The sequence below is a fragment of the Natrix helvetica genome, assembly GCF_964273705.1.
Source record: "Natrix helvetica genome assembly, chromosome: 10".
NCBI classification, from domain to species: domain Eukaryota; kingdom Metazoa; phylum Chordata; class Lepidosauria; order Squamata; family Natricidae; genus Natrix; species Natrix helvetica.
In genome coordinates this window covers 10,966,099-10,984,194 of record NC_138561.1, presented here as the reverse complement: position 1 = coordinate 10,984,194, position 18,096 = coordinate 10,966,099, and the positions used below count along the sequence as shown (strand labels likewise).

At 39.7% G+C, this 18,096-nt stretch overlaps 1 protein-coding gene across 4 annotated transcripts in view; it reads left to right on the top strand.

Moving 5' to 3' along the window:
* Positions 1–18,096, top strand: part of CDH8 (cadherin 8) — a 214,493-nt gene that overhangs the window by 126,828 nt on the left and 69,569 nt on the right. For all 4 annotated transcript variants that reach the window (XM_081963431.1, XM_081963430.1, XM_081963428.1 and 1 more), the window contains 2 exons: positions 2,972–3,139; positions 16,913–17,100. In XM_081963431.1, the coding sequence (XP_081819557.1) occupies positions 2,972–3,139; positions 16,913–17,100 (356 nt within the window). The remainder of the gene's footprint in view (positions 1–2,971; positions 3,140–16,912; positions 17,101–18,096) is intronic.

The following is an 18,096-nucleotide window of genomic DNA, read 5'->3' as shown; positions in this document are numbered from 1 at the left end:
AATACATAAATAAACAATATCTTCATGTACGGCCATTAAGCTGCCAGATGTTCTAAGAATGGACACCACCAATCACTTATTTAATAAGCAGGAGAGGAAATTCAAGTTTCACTCAGCAGAAATAGATAGTTTCTGCCACAAAAGCTGACAGTATTATCATTTTTATCCCTGCTGCCTGGGGGGCTACTAATCCATTATTATAGACTGCATGTTCAATATGCAGAGCAAGTGTGAATAAATTCAGCTTGCTGCAATTGACTTCTGTGGTTTCTTTTCTAATGTCTATATTTTCTATTTATTATTTATTTATTTATTTTAAGTGAGGCGATTGTGGGCCAACCTGATGGAAGGAGGCTGGTTTTTCCTCTCTAACTTTTAAAACCCCCAAACCAAAGTTGGGTGCTCTAAAGAAATTCAAATGATCTCATCAAGTGGCATGCACCTCTGCCCAGTTGGCATAAGGGTAGTCTTCCAAGCCATCATGTAAAGACTGTTCCTGATCTCATAGCCAGTAAACACATGTAGCCTTCCAAGTCATTTTCTGATCTGTAACAATATTTTGCAGGTGTTTAAGGCTGTTGTTCAGCATGTACAGAAGTACTGAACTTCAGGGGAAAACAGAATGGGCCATGGGATGTACAAGTAAAAACAGTAACTTGATGGCTAGAGACTTGGTGGCTAGATAGAGACCTCTCACACAGAACATTGACTGAATGCAGCTCCCATTCTTCATCCCAATGAGCTTTGGAATGGAGAAAACCAATGTTTCTGTTGTGGTCCACTGGCAGCCTGCATAGTTGGCAGCAGATTTGGACAGTGAGGAGGTTGGGGAGGAACATTGACCAGTCCTGGAGTCTGGGGAAGGCTCTGATGAGGGCTCTGTGTTGGAGACATATGCCAGTTATCAGCTGTTGTCAGAGTCAGACATCAGTGAGGCAGATGAACAGCTGAAGCCTGTTCCCAGTGTGTGCATGCACAGAGTTGCCAGATGAAGGGAACAGCTAAAGAACAGGGGTTGACTTTGGAGTAAGGCCACAGATGAACAATGAATGGCCCCTTCCAGAGGAAATAAAAGAGGAGCAAAAGGGGAGTGGAGTTTGCAGGAGACAATTAGTTCGTTTAATTGGTTTGTGACTCTCCGAGACTCCTTACCAAGTTTTGAAGATATCGGCCTGTCAGCTCTCCAAGCCAGATAAGGTCTGTGACCGTAAATCCTCCCTTGAAAGACTTTGCTGGATGTGAATGAGCAGGATTCATAATAAATTAATAAAAGGGTTTTTTGTCAGGAGAAGGAGTTTGCTTCATGCTCTTGGGAAGCCTCAGTCAGAACACTTGGTTGCGACAGAGACTCCTCACACAGGACATTGACTGAATGCAGCTCCCATTCTTCATCCCAGTGAGTTTTGGAATGGAGGAAACCAATGTTTCCATTGTGGATTTGTGGATCTCTATATGAGGCATTTTGTTTTTAGGCTAAGAATCAGAATCTAGAGATTTAAGTCACCCAAATTCCCATGATTTATGCTACTCTTAGATGCTTTAAGAGACCTATTTTTTTTCTATTAAAATATTTCCTGGCCAGACTGAAAGTAAATAATATTGGCCACCCTGCATTGTATGGCATCTATCCAGAACTAAGTAGGCCATGCTTTGGTAGTGTGTTGTTGTGATTTCAATGCTCTTCTGGCCGAATGGAAATCACTAATATAAACATTGGCTTGGTAATAAGGACAGCAACAATATTCATAGTTCCTTGATATCCAAAATACCTTTCCTTAGGTGAAGAGGGACAAGGACTGCCAGAGGCAATTATCTGATTGAATTAAATTAGATGGAATCTAAAACTGAAGCATGTTTGAAGACTAACAGTTGATCTTTAAAGATCAAATGCAAGGTAGTTTTGTATGCATGTGCTCCCTGTTTTTAGGGAACTGTTTACCCATGCTCATCTATAGGTGTAAATAAATACATTCTGAAGGCATTTGTTCTCTTTTAATTTTCCCCCCTTCCTTTCCTCTCCCTTCCTGCCTGGGGCTGCCTGAAGCAAAGTAGCTCTTCCTGCTGCGCAGGGGAACCAAATGTGAAGAGAAGTAAAGTCAAACTACAGAATTAATTGTGAATTTAGAAGGTTTCAGAACTGAAATGGAAAATATTTGGGTAGGGTCAGACTATTAGTGGCTGTTATTTTTAATGCTGGTTTCTACTTGTGGAATCCTTACTAGCATGCCTTGAACTCCATTTTCCAGGGAGTAGAGTGGACTGGAAGCAATTGCACTCCTTCTGAGTTGAGCTGGTTTATCAGGTGCAAGAGAAACATAGCTCTCATACATCCCGAGCCACAGAATGGCTCAGTGCTGGGCAGGATAGTCACCTTTGCCATTGAAGTTTCTGGAGAGACATCCATGAAGCAGTGAAGATGATATCTACCTAGATCAGGGGTCGGGAACCGTAAACACTTAAAGAGCCACAAAGGTCCTAACCAGAAGCCCCCCATTCAATTCTGGAGCCGACCGGAAGTCCAGTTCCCCCACCATAGAGTCTCCTCCTAGCATGGCACTATTTTTCCTCTGCCTGTACTAACCGAAAGCCCTGTCAATTGTGGAGCCGACCAGCAACAGGGAGCCGCAGCAGAGGGATGAAAGAGCCACATGTGGCTCCAGAGCCGCAGGTTGCTGACCTAGGCAATCAGATAATCCAAATCAACTGGTAGTTAATGCGGTGGGCAATTCCCAAACTAGATCCCCAAATTTCATATATATTAAACATGTTTGACTAAATAAGCCAATGGCCACATCCAGATGGGTTCTTCTTGTGTTACTGCATTTTAAATATTACCTTTGTATGAAGATGGTTTCAAGAGAATGACCCCCAATATTAAATCTAGCTTTGGTCAGATGCCATGATGTTCACACTTTCCTTTTTTTTTTTTTCGTGACAATATTCTCTTTATTCTTTCTTTTTTTTCCCCCAGCCATCATCAAAACTGCTCTTTCAAACATGGACCGGGAAGCCAAAGAGGAATATACCGTGGTCATCCAAGCAAAGGATATGGGTGGACACATGGGTGGACTCTCTGGAACCACCACAGTGACTATTACACTGACTGATGTCAATGACAATGCTCCAAAGTTTGCACAAAGTAAGTGACATTTCTGGTGCATCCACTTCATAATAATCAAATATCGGGCCAAGACAATAATTGGATACACATATCATTGGAAGGAACGAAGACCTTGTATGGTTTTATCTTGACACATTGTGTGGATCTAATCACTGTGATATGCAATGCGCGGCATGTTCTTTAAGGTGTAGCTGTGAGAGTTTATTGCAAAAATCAGATCCAGAAAGCACACACTGATAACTGATTCAGCAGGGTTCATTAACTTCTTTATATACATAATAACACATGAATAAATGTACAATGCCAATAGCAGATTCTTCCAACGTGGTAGAGAGATTGGTTTTCCGTTTCAATTCAGAGAGTAGACTAGATGGCTCCAAGCCATCTGACATGACTCTCAGTCACTAAATATTCCCGTTGGCTGACCTAGTTTTCATGCCTATACATTGGCTGACCATGTTACCATGTCCTATTCCAGCCAGTCTCTAATGGCTGACCTGTTGCTATGGCACTTTCCAGTTCATGAATATTCTGACAGTAGCCAGCCATCATATTTACTTGATAAATAACCATAATGTGTGATTTATAAAGCTTGCTAATGCATAAAATAGAAAAGTAGAATAGTGGAGTGCTGTAGGTGTTAGACTAGGGGTGAAGAGACTGTGATGGTGTGTGGAATGGCCTTGGGGAGCAGGAGGAAGATCCACAGAAAGGGCAATAGCAATAGCACTTAGACGTATATACTGCTTCACAGGGCTTTACAGCCCTTTCTAAGTGGTTTGCAGAGTCAGCCTATTGTCCCCAACAATCTGGGTCCTCATTTTACCAACCTTGGAAGACTGAAAGGCTGAGTCAACTTTTGATCAGGTGAGACTCAGTGCCAAACTGCTGGCAATCAGCAGAATTTGCCTGTAGTACTGCATTTTAACCAGTGAGCTACCATGTCTCAATGGTCTGATAAGAGACACTTCAGACCGCAGGTAGGAGAAAAAAATATGGCGAGCATTTCAGAAGGGACCCTCCCTAGTTTTCTAGAGACTAAAAAGACAGAGGGGACCATCAGGTTGCACAAGATTCTGTTTAATGTAACCTTATAATAAACCTAGTGATGCTAGTCCTGGATGAGCATCTTTCTGGACTACCTCAAAGCAGAGGTGGTATTCAGCCAGTTCTGACCGGTTCTGGAGAACCGTTAGCGGAAATTTTGAGTAGTTTGGAGAACCAGCAAACAGGCTGGCCCTGCCCCTGCTGCCTCCCAGCTGATCTTCTTTTGTTGCCCTGAACAGGAGAACGGAACTGGAAAGCAGGTTAGTCGGGTTCAGAGGGAATTGTGATTTTGCAGTAACCTTCCCTTGCCACGCCCACAAAGCCACGCCCACAGAACCGGTAGTAAAAAATGTTTGAATCCCACCAACTAACAGAGCTAACAAAAACCCACACGCCCTTTGAGCATAGAGGCTAGTTGTGTAATTCTAGTCTCCCTCTCAGCCCAAATAAGTGTCCGGTTACTGAACACAGAAGTTTCAGAACAAAAACAAGCCAATCCACTGATCACATCATGGTTTGATACCCTTTTATTGTGAGACTTTTAGTCATGTTCAAGGCAAAGCAATTAGAGCTCACAACCAAACAGGTTGATACGACTATTGGAATATGACTATTTGGAGGGACAGAAAAAAAAAAGGGGGGGGAATGGTTGCTTAATTCAGTATAACAGCAACCCAGGAATGTTGATCTCTTTTGTCTTCTCATTGCCTTTCTTTCTTTCCTCCTAGTTTAAGAGCAAATCAACTGGGTGAAATATTTGTCTAGTTGATAAGCAGAAGAAAGTCACACCTGTAAAAGTCTAATAGAAACTTTTTCTTCCTTGTAAGAAGCTTTAAAACATTGTTTTTGTTTTTCTGCTGGGAGGAAGTAAGAATTCTCTGCCTGGCACGCATCACACATCTAATCTCATTGTTCTTCAAACACTCTGTCTTTTGACCTTTTTGTACTTAGCCTCCCCTTAAAATGCTTATTATAAACACAGGGACTTGTTTTATATTGTGTTGGTAACAATCTCGGGATGACCATGGGTCTACTGATCCCTGCAGCTGCTTAAATTTAAATTTGACCTGTGTAAAGGAGAAGGGTGGATGAGTATTGATTTGAAGTCGGGTCACCCTATTCCAACAAGTCATCCTATTGAGATGCCTACTTCAAACAGGCACTTTCCGTGACTGACATACAGAGACTAAATATTGATATGTCAGGTTCATATATAACAGCCTTGGGACTGAGTAATGTCACACAGCTTTTAGGGTCACGGCTCGAATTAATGAGAAGTTCAAAAATGTGAGCCCTACAAATCCATAAGGGAATATACTCTCTGTGTGTGTATGTGTGTGTACACACACATATATAAAAAACTATGGTTTTCTGCCTGGATGGTTTTCTGTAATGAGCTGAAGGACAGAAAGAGGGAGTAGTGAGCTTCCTCTCATATTTGGGCATACCAGGGGTTGTAACACAAATGCATACCTATTTCCCTGGCTCAGCTGATAAGGACGAGAGCCTGTGGCTTAGTGGCTAAGACTCCTGCCTAATATGTAATACAGCCCAGGTTCAAATCCCAGTAAGGGTATGGCTAGCTGATGAGAGCTAAATAGCTTGAAATGGATCTATACTAGTCTCCCTTTATTTATTATCAACACAAATACAACACACACACACACACACACACACACACACAATCCGTTTATAATATTGATTTTCAGAGTCTCCTTTCCCCCTTTTCCTGCATTTCTCCTTTTCTTTGTCTATTTCTTAGCCTTGTGTTATCTCCAGTGCTTTCAAAGCCCTGTTAGATTATGTGTTATGTTAGAGTCAATGAGTGACATATCTAAAAAGATACATAGTGTTGTTGTTAAAAGCAAGCGATCGACCAATGCATAATTGGAGATAAAAACTGGGAAAACAATCCTAGGTCTGGTTAATTGCTGATCTTAAATTCAAAACCCATGTTTGGTGCTATGCTTTGTTGATCTATCCTATGGTGCTTTCTGAGAGTTATAATAAGGGTTGATTTTATTAGACATGGGTTTTTTTTCTGCTAGAATTTTCTTATAAGCATCTATCACTGTTAGCTGTTTTCCCCTTTCATTTATTATAACCAGTCTATGAAAGACAAGCAGAACAATGGGGGGGGGATTTTATGTTTGCCCAACAAACTTAAACAGGTTAGTGAATCCTGGAGCAGGTACATTCACATGTGTTAGATTAACACTAGTTAGTGCTAATCTTAATTTTTGTCTGTATCTTGATGACTTTATTTGGTTAGTTTATAGTCAATGTGTTAGATTAACACTAGTTAGTGCTAATCTTAATTTTTATCTGTATCTTGATGACTTTATTTGGTTAGTTTATAGTCAATGTATTTTGTGCAAGCAGAATAGTGATGTTCAGTCAGTATGTGCAAACACCACTTAAATATCAGTCATTCCTTCAGCATTTTTTCCCTGTATAGTAGTTGCTGATTGTGTTACAATTTATACATTGGTGGCTGTATTTTATTTTATTTTAGTTTAGTTTAGTTTCGTTATTTTATTTTATTACTTATTGTTGCCTGGGTATTTATTTATATGGGGGGGGGGGGGAATGTCCAGACCAAACATAATTTCTTATGTTGGATTTTGCCCCCTACCAGAGAGAGCCCCCTCATGAAGTGCCATGGCAACTCCACTGCATTGTACAGTAGAAACCATTTTACGGCAGTACAGTAGAAGTCATTTTAAGGCACAATAGGCTGTATCGTAACAGAACACACACCCTGAGGGGTGTTAGGGGTGTCTTACCTGCCACAGTATTTGTTTCCAGAGAGTAAGTCATCTATGTACCAAGTTTGGTTGAAATTGATGGAGGTGTTCCAGAGTTATGCTGGAACATACACACACACATTTATTTATTTATTTATTTATTTATTTATTTATTTATTTATTTATTTATTTATTTATTTATTTATTTATTTATTTATTTAAAAAGATTTGTACGTCTCCCCATCTAAAAGAACTCTTGTTAGATTATAAGAACAATCAGTCACTGCTAAAATCAGAAAGTTGATTGATGAATCGCTTATAATATACTTTCAATATCTCTAAGTTGTTCTAGATGAACAAGAAAAATAAATAAATCAACAATAGGAATTAGAGCCAATCTACAAAGTTAGGAATCCACCTACTTGCACATGAAGTTAATATTCATTTCTGCCCTGAAAAGGGAAAAGAAGGAAGATTTCATTATAAACCGCTACCCATAAATGATGTGTTATATGTTAGCTAAAGGTAGAGTAGTTATAAAATGCTCCTCATTGCATAGTTAGTTACCCTGGATAGGCCAGCCCTGTCCATAATACTGGTTGAGTAGTGAGCATTGAATCTATCATATTATATTGCCCCGCAAACCTTTTAAAACAAGACTGAGCCACATTAAAAGTCACACGCAGATTGTGATAAATTACACTCTGTTTCCCCCAGGAAGTGTTTTTGTTGCCATCAGTTTAACTGCGGCGGCTGTAATCTGTTTGCTGCTCATTGTTTTAATCTAATTGGATATTTTATGGAATAAAAATTAACTCAGCACACGTTGGCTTCCAATCTTTGGACAGTCTGATACAGCCCTAGTTTCGTGTTTTGATTTTACAGGAAATTGAATCTAGCTATATTAGCCATCAGGAGAGATTAATAGCAGAAAGCAACTGTATATAGTTGCCCACAGAACTTTTATGCTTTTCATGAAAATAAGAGTAATATAGTAGTTATTGTCTTGGTCTGGGGTGAGATTCAGGTTTGAATCCTCAATCAGTCATGGAATTTATTGAACACATTTGATTCAGAGATTGGCAGGTAGCCTAATTAGTACTTAGTGATATCTACTTATATTGCCTTGAAGTCCTGGAGGAAAAATATAATAGATATATAGGCACACAGACATTGTTACACATATATTTTTTTCTGGGAAAATAAAAATAAACAAGCATAAAGAACAAAATGTTTGTAGCAACAATAGACCCACACTGAACAAGAAGGTGATCAATATTCATAAGACGTAACACTTGGCATATTCACAATAAATTTTAATGAACTCAGACAGTATTGAGAGAGTTATGCGTCTTTATTGTTTTTGCACAGAATATACATGTGTATTTGTGGCTAGATTTCAGATAAATACAGCCCTCCTGAGCCTTGGAAATAAGAACTGAACTTTCACAACTACTGAGTTCTCTTGAAAATAATTTTAGGGGCATTTATAACAAATAATGTACAGTAGAACAAACCCCAATAGTTACAGAGAGCCCTTGTTTTCATAAGAACGGCAGAATTTTGGGCAAAACTTTCAGGGCACAAAAATAAATGTATATATAAATGTCTGATATGTAAGTCATATTTCAGCTTTATATTCTGTATTAAGCAATGTAAACAGCTACCTTTTTTCAAATTATTATTTTTTTCTTACAGGGGATTAATTCCCTTTCAGGAATTAATTAATGGATTAATTCCCTTTCAGAATCTGTTTTTTGCCACCACCTGCACCTCAAAAATAATAAGACCTCCCTGAAACGAAGGTCAAGTGCCTATTCTGGGGGTCAAAAGAAAATAAGACCCTGTCTTATTTTCAGGGAAACACGGTAGAATAGAATAGAATAGAATAGAATAGAATAGAATAGAATAGAATAACAGAGCTGAATAATAAAGTAGACTCAGCTCGGGCTGATCTGCTTATGAACTGGATCTTTGGATCCAGTTTTCTGAAAGCAAATCTTCTTGAAGAGGTGTACCAGACGTTCCGTTCCTGAAATAGTGAATTTTCCACATCCCTACTGAGAGGAAAACATAGATATTCCATATATAAAAGTCTACTGATATATTTCCTGAGGCCTGTACATCAAATAAAGAGGAGCGTTTCTCATATACCTGTCACTGCTGAAAACATGGTCAATACCGTGTGCTAAATTGTTTTTTGGGAAGTCTTGATCAGTGAATGTGGACGTTATTAGACTGGTTCTAAAGAGATTATTTAGTGTCCTACAGGATTTATCTGGCAGGTGGAATTCTAGCAGAATAAGAGAATTGAAAGGGACCTTGGAGTCCAACCCCCTGCTCAAGCAGAAGACTTTAAAGCCGTGATGGCGAACCTATGCCTTCTGTGCCAGAGGTGGCACACAGAGCCCTCTCTGTGGACATGCACACCATTGCCAGCTGCTCTTCTGGTTTCCAGCGTGCATGTTGGTTTTTGTGGGCGCCAGAGTGCCAGAAAATGGGCTGAAAAAACGGCCAATAGCCAGTTTTTCAAGCTGTTTTCAAGCAGTCATTTTCTGGGTCATTTTTGGCCTGCAAAACGGCCTGAAAATGGCCTGAAAACAGCCAAAAACCAACTGGCCAGCGCGCACGCCTATTTTCAGGCCAAAAACGGTCTGAAAACAGACATGTGCGCCAGCCAAATGGTCTTCGGGTTTCCAGCACTCCAGCACAGACACATACACACGCATACATACATGTTCCAGTTTGGGCACTCAGTGCTGAAAAGGTTCACCATCACTGCTTTATACCATTCCAGAAAAGTGGCTGTCCACTTTTTTTTCTTAAAAGCCTCCAGTGAGGGAGCATCCACAACTTCTGGAGGCAAGTGGTTCTATTGGTTACTTGTTTTCACTGTCAGGAAAAGTTCTCCTTAGTTCTAGGTTGCTTCTCTCCTTGATTAGTTTCCATCCATTGTTTCTTGTGTTGGTTTCCTGTGGTTTTGAAAATAGGTTGACCCCAGTGGTGGGTTTCAAAAATTTTAGAACCTCTTCTGTAGGTGTGGCCTGCTTTGTGGGAGTGGCTTGCCGGCCATGTGACTGGTGGGAGTGGCTTGCCGGCCATGTGACTGAGTGGGAGTGGCTTGGCAGTCATGTGACTGGATGGGCGTGGCCAACTTGTAAAATGTGGTGAAACTCACTTAACAACGCTCTTTCTTAGCAACCAAAATGTTGGCTCAGAAACTCTGGCAGTTAATGCACGCTTAAAGCGGTCAAGTTACAAGACCCTTGCACCCCTAACCCTTTGGGGGAAAAAAACCCAGGGATGTTCAAACTTGACAGCTTTAAGACTTGTGGATTTCAACTCCCAGAAATCTTCCTCCAGTCATGTTGGCTCAGGAACTCTGGCAATGAAGCACGCAAGTCTTAAAGCTGTCAAGTTACAAGACCCTTGCACCCCTAACCCTTTAGAAAAAAACCCCGGGGATGTTCAAACTTGACAGCTTTAAGACTTGTGGACTTCAGCTCCCAGAATTCCTCCTCTCGCTCTTCATCTTGATTATGTGCGGATGGGCGGGGGGAGGGAGCTGGAACCGGTTCTAAACGGCACTGTAGATTTGTGGAACCTCTTCTATTTGTGGCAGTCCCTCAAATATTGGAGCAATGCTATCACCCCCTAGTCCTTCTTTTCACTAGACTAGACAGATTCTGCAAACATTCTTCATATCTTTTAGCCTCCAGCCTTCTGTAAGATTGCTTCTTGAAATAACCCCAGGCGAGATAACGTTGGACTCATTTTCTATTCAGATTGTATCCACAATTATATCTCAGACCATGACACCATCTTGATTAAGAGTATAAAGTGTGTCCAGTACTGGCATCTTAAATGGAATCTCTGATCCAACTGATTATATCCTTAAACTATGGTTTTTTAAAAAAAGAAGTAAAAAAATTGAGTATGAGTTGTGACATGCATTTTTGAATATATTAAGGAAATGCCTGATTAAACAAATAGAACCCATCTGAAAAATTCCCTGCGATAACCTTTCATTATAATTCCATTTCTTGCATATATGTTATGAATTATTTTAGTGGTTGCCAGCGGGATCCCTATCTGTGTTTCAACCTTGGAAACACTGAGAAAGAATATAGTACATAATTAACTGCTGTTCTGTTTTTGTAGCCCATGTTGCATTATTTTAGGCAATAAGCATAAGATATAATGGGCACAGAATGTGAATGGAGGGAACAAAGAAATCAATTCTATCTTATGGCTACAAATGAACGTTTCCAGTGTATGGTTTTACTTTCATCTATGTATTTATTTTTACACGAAGGATCTTGAATCATCACAAATGGTGATTTTCAAGGAGATGTATGAAGCCGAGTATATTATATTTGTTTTTGCTCCTATTGTCAGAGTGAAAAGTTGCATGCAGACTTTTCCCCCCACATTTCCTTCCTAGAGACGGGCAAAATATCGGTTTAAATCACTGTTTAATCTCTACTAACATCTTTGAGCTTCCCAAACCAAAGTGTTGTGACCCACCAGTGGCCAGCGGAGTTGGCAGCAGAGTCAGAAAGTGAGGAGGCACATGGGCCAGTTCTGGGGGACTGAGAAAAGCTCAGACGAGGGCTCTGTGTTGGAGGTAGAGAGGGAGCTAGACAGCAGTGAGGCAGAGGAAGCCTCTTGGGTGGAGTCTCTTCCCAGTGTGCACATGCACAGAGCTGCCAGAAGCAAGAACAATTAAAGCAGGGTCAACTTGGGAGTAAAGCCACATCTCGGAGGTGATTGGCTCCTCCCATAGGAAACAAAAGAGGAGCGAATGGGGAACGGGCTTTTGCAGGAAACAATTCATTCCTTCGGTCGTTTCAAGAGTGGAAAGTTCTGTTTTGTGACTATAACAGACTCTGTGCCAAAAGGTTGCCTTGCCCTGCATTTGGAAACTAGTTGCCTGGCAGCTCTCCAAGCGAGATAAAGTTTGTGTTGATAAATATTCCTCTGAAAGATTGCTTGCCAAGCTTTGCTGACTGTGAATGAAAGGAATTCATAGTCGTGTAAATAAAAGAGGTTTTGCCAGGACCAAGACTCTGCTTCATGCTTTTTAAGGAAGCCTAAGTCAGAACACAAAGCTAACCACATTAATCTGATACTTACATGAATTTTATGTCAGTAATAGTATAATAGAGCAGGATGTAAAACATATTTATTAAACTTATTTATCACCTTTTTAAGGTCCTCTGACTCTCTGTAGCAAATTTGCAACAACGAGAAAAGAAATTAATGCACATTCATAAGAAATAAAAGTTGCACCTTTAGAAACACACAGCCTTCTAACTGGGACTCCATTTCCCCATGTAACCCTTGGAGAATACCCAAGTTTTAAAGGCCCATTGGAAGTTTAATTTCAATTACTTTAGACTACAAATATTATGTCTGTGTAGTATCTCTTTTTCCAGCTAGTTAGGCAGGTATTCAGTCATTTCCCAGAATTCTCAGCAGAGGTCATGTGGAAGAAGGGAATTCTGGAAGTTTAGTGTCAGATATCCGTAGGGTAATGTACTTGGGAGAAGATTAGCATATGCTAAAGAGTGGTGAATGATCCTCTGTAGCTCAGGTTGGCAAATCTGTTGGGCCAAGGAGACTTTTTGTAATGTTGAAAATATGCTATGGTTTCTCTCATAAAATAGCTGCCACTAAGCGGCTTAGCCATGTCCAACATGCTTGTCATGGTAGATGTGAGCAATCATAAAGCATTCATGCACCAAATGAGAAACTGACACTCATCCTCTAAGGATGTTCCTTATCACCCAGAATACAATTTCATTTAACTTCATCTTACCTTAGCTTACTTTTTTTTCTTATTTTGCTTGGCATCTGGATATACCTTCAACAAACACTGGGGTATCCCCATCCCCTATTTTCTGACAATGCCCATCAAATAACATTACATATCCAGCTTTGACTAAAGGCTGATTCATACTTCCCGTTTGCCCAGCAAGAAGTTGGTCCACCAACCAATTCAGGAGAGAAATGTCATTATCAACAGTTAGCTTCCAACCCACTAGAAAGGATATTTTCACTCATGTTTTCTGGCTCCAGAGTAGGTTTTTTTTAATTGTCTCCAAGTCTACAGATCCCCAATTGCATTATTTTCTAACACCAATAGAGTCTATTTTTCTTTATTGATAAGTAGCAAACTCCCTAACTTTAACCCAAAACTGGAGTTACTATCTCCTAAGGTTAAGTATTCTGGTGCCTTCCTGATGTTTTGACTTCCACTCATCATCAGCTGCATTCCAATGCTAAAAGATTCAAAACATCTGGAAAGCATCATATTGCCTAAAAAGATAAAGGTAAAAGTTCCCCTTGCACATATGTGCTAGTTGTTCCTGACTCTAGGGGGCGGTGCTTATCTCCGTTTCAAAGCCGAAGAGCCAGCACTTTCTGAAGACGTCTCCGTGGTCATGTGGCTGGCATGACTAAACGCCAAAGGCACATGGAACACGGTTACCTTCCCACCAATGGTGGTTCCTATTTTTCTACTTGCATTTTACATGCTTTCGAATTGCTAGGTTGGCAGAAGCTGGGAAAAGTAATGAGCTCCATTATGTGGCACTAGGGATTTGAACCACCGACCTTTCTGATTGACAAGCTCAGGTCTAAGCCGCTGAGCTATCGTATCCCACTGTTCTAATCAATAGATTTAAAAATCTTTCAGTAAATCTCCTTTAGATGATTGGATTCTGTCAACAGAATGAAAATATTTATTAATAAAGAGACTTTTTTTTAAGCATACTGTTATTTCACCAAGAGACTTATTAATATTTTAAAACAAAATGTGTGTCTCCAACACTGGGCTTCTTGGATACAATCATTTTATAACCATTCTGAGATATACTGTGGATGATAATCTGTGCAAATAGTTATGGCAATTATGTTATGACACCAGCAAATTCTTCCTGTGAAAGGAACCAAAAAATGAGAAGATGAGGTCCTGGTATTTCTATTTAAGACTGCCATACTCATCGGGTATGCATGAATTGTATCTGATTGGTTTCAGAGATAGGTAGTCTCTGAAACAGATCATTTCACCTCTTACCCAGGAACAAGTGAATTACTAAGAAGCATGCGTAATTAGGCCATCTGTAGACATGTTCAGGAGACCGAGATTGCCCATGCTTTGCCAGCTTCCAGTTCATTACTAAAAGTCAGAGATGTCATCAGAATGAACAATTTGGTTCTTTCTCTAAGTAATGAGAAACTGATAGGTGATGTAAAAAATTATGTTGGAAACCAGTTGAAGCAGATAAGAAATATTTCCCTGTGTTTTGAATTAGGAGTGGGTGAAACCATTAGCATGTTCTACCTGTCCTAGTTTAATGAAAAGGTCTTTTACAATTCTCAATTTAATGTTCTTTAAAAGTTTAGGGATCTTTATCTCCCTTTTTTAATGTTTGACTTATCTCAAGACAATTTGAAACGATTATGGATATTTTACAGTGATGTGATAAACTGTGGTATGTAAAAAATTCTATTAGTGATTATGTTTCTGAAAGTTGCTAAAAATGGGAAGCTTTTTAGAGGACTTATGGTAATTGTGATGGCACCTATGAATGATTGATGGCTTCATTATTATTGATTTTATTGATTTATTATTTATTCCTGAACACCATCACTCTGCTAAACAAATAATTCCCTCAAAACTGTCAAACTATTTACTAAGTCTGCTTTACTATTACTATTAATCTTCTCATCGTTCCTATCACCCATCTCCTCCCACTTATGACTGTATGACTGTAACTTTGTTGCTTGTATCTTTATGATTTATATTGATTGTTTCCTAGCATGATTTGATTGCTTATTTGTACCCCATGACTATCATTAAATGGTTGCACCTTATGATTCGTGATGAATATATCTTTTCTTTTATGTAAACTTAATAGAGAGCATCTGTACCAAAGACAAATTCCTTATGTGTCCAATCACACTTGGCAAATAAAGAATTCTATTCTATTCTATGCTATTCTATGCTATGCTATGCTATGCTATGCTATGCTATGCTATTCTACATTTAGCATGGATATTTTATTGTATTGCTGTTGGTTCAAAATGCTTCAATGTAGTAGATACAAACTGAATGACTGAGTAAAATATATAAAGAGGGTAAACAAAGGATACATTCTAATTAAAATAATCAGTTGGAAGGAACAAATTCCAGCTAATGCAATAGTTCATTGTTCTATTTTACATTTATACTCATCCTTTGATATTTTGCCAAATGTCTCCAAATAGATAAAACTTCCCAGATCTTATTCATCGACTTGGCAATACTTGCTCTCTCTACTCAGCTCCATAATTAAACATTAATTAATTTGCAGCAATTAGTACACCAATCTATAAGTTCCCCACTGTTCTTTTGCTGTGATACCGCGGAGGGGTGAAACTGATACGTTGTTTTTCTGCCCAGTTATATAGGAAAGGTTATGAATTAAGATTCTTAGCAAGGTTGGAGTTTCGTCTCCTTCTGTGGTCCCATGGGAAAATCCCTTGTCTGTTAACATTAGAACCGGAAGACTTGCAGAGTCTGATTATAATACAGTGATGGTGAATCTTTTCAGCACCGAGTGGCCAAACCAGAATGTGAATGCATGCGCATGCATCTGTGTGGGTGCACATCCCAGAGCACTGGAAACCCAAAGACCTGCTGGCCGGTTCGCATACATGCACTGGCCAGCTGGTCTTTGGGTTTCAGGCATGCACATGCGCACTGGCCAGCTGGTCTCCATGCATGTTGGAGCACTGTTACCAGTGCATGTTGGGTTTTTTGGCCATTTCCAGGCCATTTTTTAGCCATTTGGGGCCATTTTTCAGGCTGAAAATGGCTGGAAAATGGCCTGAAAAATGCCACAAAATGGCCAAAAAAATGGCCTGGAAAACTGTCCAAAAACAGGCCTGAAAATGGCCTGGGTTTTTTGGCCATTTTTTCAGGCCATTTTCCAGCACTCCAGTGCCCACAAAGATGCACAATGGAAACCACAAGGGCAGCTGGCGACAGCACGTGTGCCCACAGAGAGGGCTCTTCATGCCACCTCTGGCACACATACCATAGGTTCGCCATCACGGCTATAATAGATCCAGACCATTATATATTAAGAATTTGGGGCTGGGTGGAGACTGAAGGGCATCCCCTTCTATGCCCATCAGATCTGGTCAACTCAGAGATTTCATATGTTTTGACTATCTCTGGATTTCCATGAATCACCAAAAGAATGGTCTGAGCTTCTGCACAGCGAACCCCATATCTCCACATTTCATTAGAATTTTTAATACCCCCCAATCCTTGAGTCACCTGAATGCATCTCTGAAATCAGTCGCACAAAACAGAGAATTCTTCTAGAAATGCCCCACTAAATATGCTATATTTAAATGTGGGTTTGCCTTAACTTCATTATAAAAGTACTTTTTTTCCAATTATACTTTGGTTTTATACCATTCTTTGAAACCTGTTTTGACGTTTCGTCCTCTCTCTTTTTTTGTTCTAACTGTGCATGTTAAAAGCACCAAACTCCATGTTTCTGTCATCCGTGCCATAATTGAATTTACTTTGGTGCACCATACAATTTAAAAATAAAAGAAATATGTGCTAGACTTCTTTTGTATCCTTAGCAGCCGATCTATAAATAGGTAGACAGTTTTCAAAACATCTGGAAAGTTGTGTGTTTTCTTTCTCCTTTTCATTTTGTTGCTGAAAATAGCAGAATGTTTTTGCATTAGCAGTATAAGTTATAAGTGGGCTAGCAAAATGAATCATTCTTAGACCTAGTTATTTGTCATCCTGTTGCAGAGTGTACTGTATGTGATGTGACATATAGCCCGAGAAAGCTGTAAAAACATGACTACATTCTAAACTGCCACATTTAAGAAATTGAGAGCAGGAAGAAAATAGGTGGTGTAATAAGGTTTTACTGTTCTTCAGGTTGTTCTTTTAATCTCTCTTCCTCTCTCTTCCTCTCAGGTTTGTATCATTTCTCAGTCTTGGAAGACATTGCTGTTGGCGAAGCGATAGGAAGGATTAAAGCAAATGACCTGGACATCGGTGAGAATGCGAAGTCATCCTATGACATCATAGAGGGAGATGGAATGGATATCTTTGAGATCACCCCTGACTCTCAAAATCAAGAAGGCATTATTAGATTAAGAAAGGTAATTGGCAGGGGAACTGGAAGAAATGTGGGTTTGTGGATTCTGACAATACCCAAAGCAGTTCTTAAAGCAGAGGTGCCCAATTTTGGATGGGGACCAGAGAAGATATGGACCAGCTCAAGAAATATATTTGATTTCATAGCTACCACTGTTGATAAAAAAAAAAAAAAAACCACTAAGCAGCAGGATATGACCTATTTAATAGCTTCTTGGAAGATGACCAAGAAATCCAAGAACTGTAAATTGAGTTGAGAAGTCAAAAATACATCCCAGAAGAGAGTAATTTTCATATTGTTGCCAATAGAACTACATTAATATGTCATGTGTCGTTCCAAGGAGCTGTGTTTCACTTATGGAAGGTCTACCTTTTTTGTTGTTCCATAAGTTGTTACTTGAGGTATATTGTTTCTAATTATCTTGCAGGTGCACAGAGAGGCAATAACCACAGGTATCCCATATCCCAAATACATAGATTTTAGTAATTTTCCTGAAGCCATCACCAAATCCAGTGGTTGTAAATTCCAGTATGTTGTATCCTATGTTCTTCTCTTGTTCTCAATGTCCATCCAACTAGTTTCACTGCAGGACCCTAGTCCTGATCTCACACAAAGTAAGGGAGTGCAATTTTACAATAATCAACAGATTTCCCTTAAAAAAAACAAACCCTCAGAACAACAATTTACTCTTTCCTAATACAGAAAGAAGGGATGTGATGGCTCAGTGGCTAAGACGCTGATCTTGTCAACCAGAAAGTTGGTTCCCTAGCGCCGCGTAATGGAGTGAGCTCCCATTACTTGTCCCAGCCTCTGCCAATCTAGCAGTTCGAAAGCACGTAAAAAATGCAAGTAGAAAAATAGGAACCACCTTTGGCGGGAAGGTAATAGCTTTGTGTGTACCTTCGGCATTTAGTCATGCCGGCCACATGACCACGGAGACGTCTTTGGACAGTGCTGGCTCTTCGGCTTTACAACAGAGATGTGCACCGCCCTCTAGAGT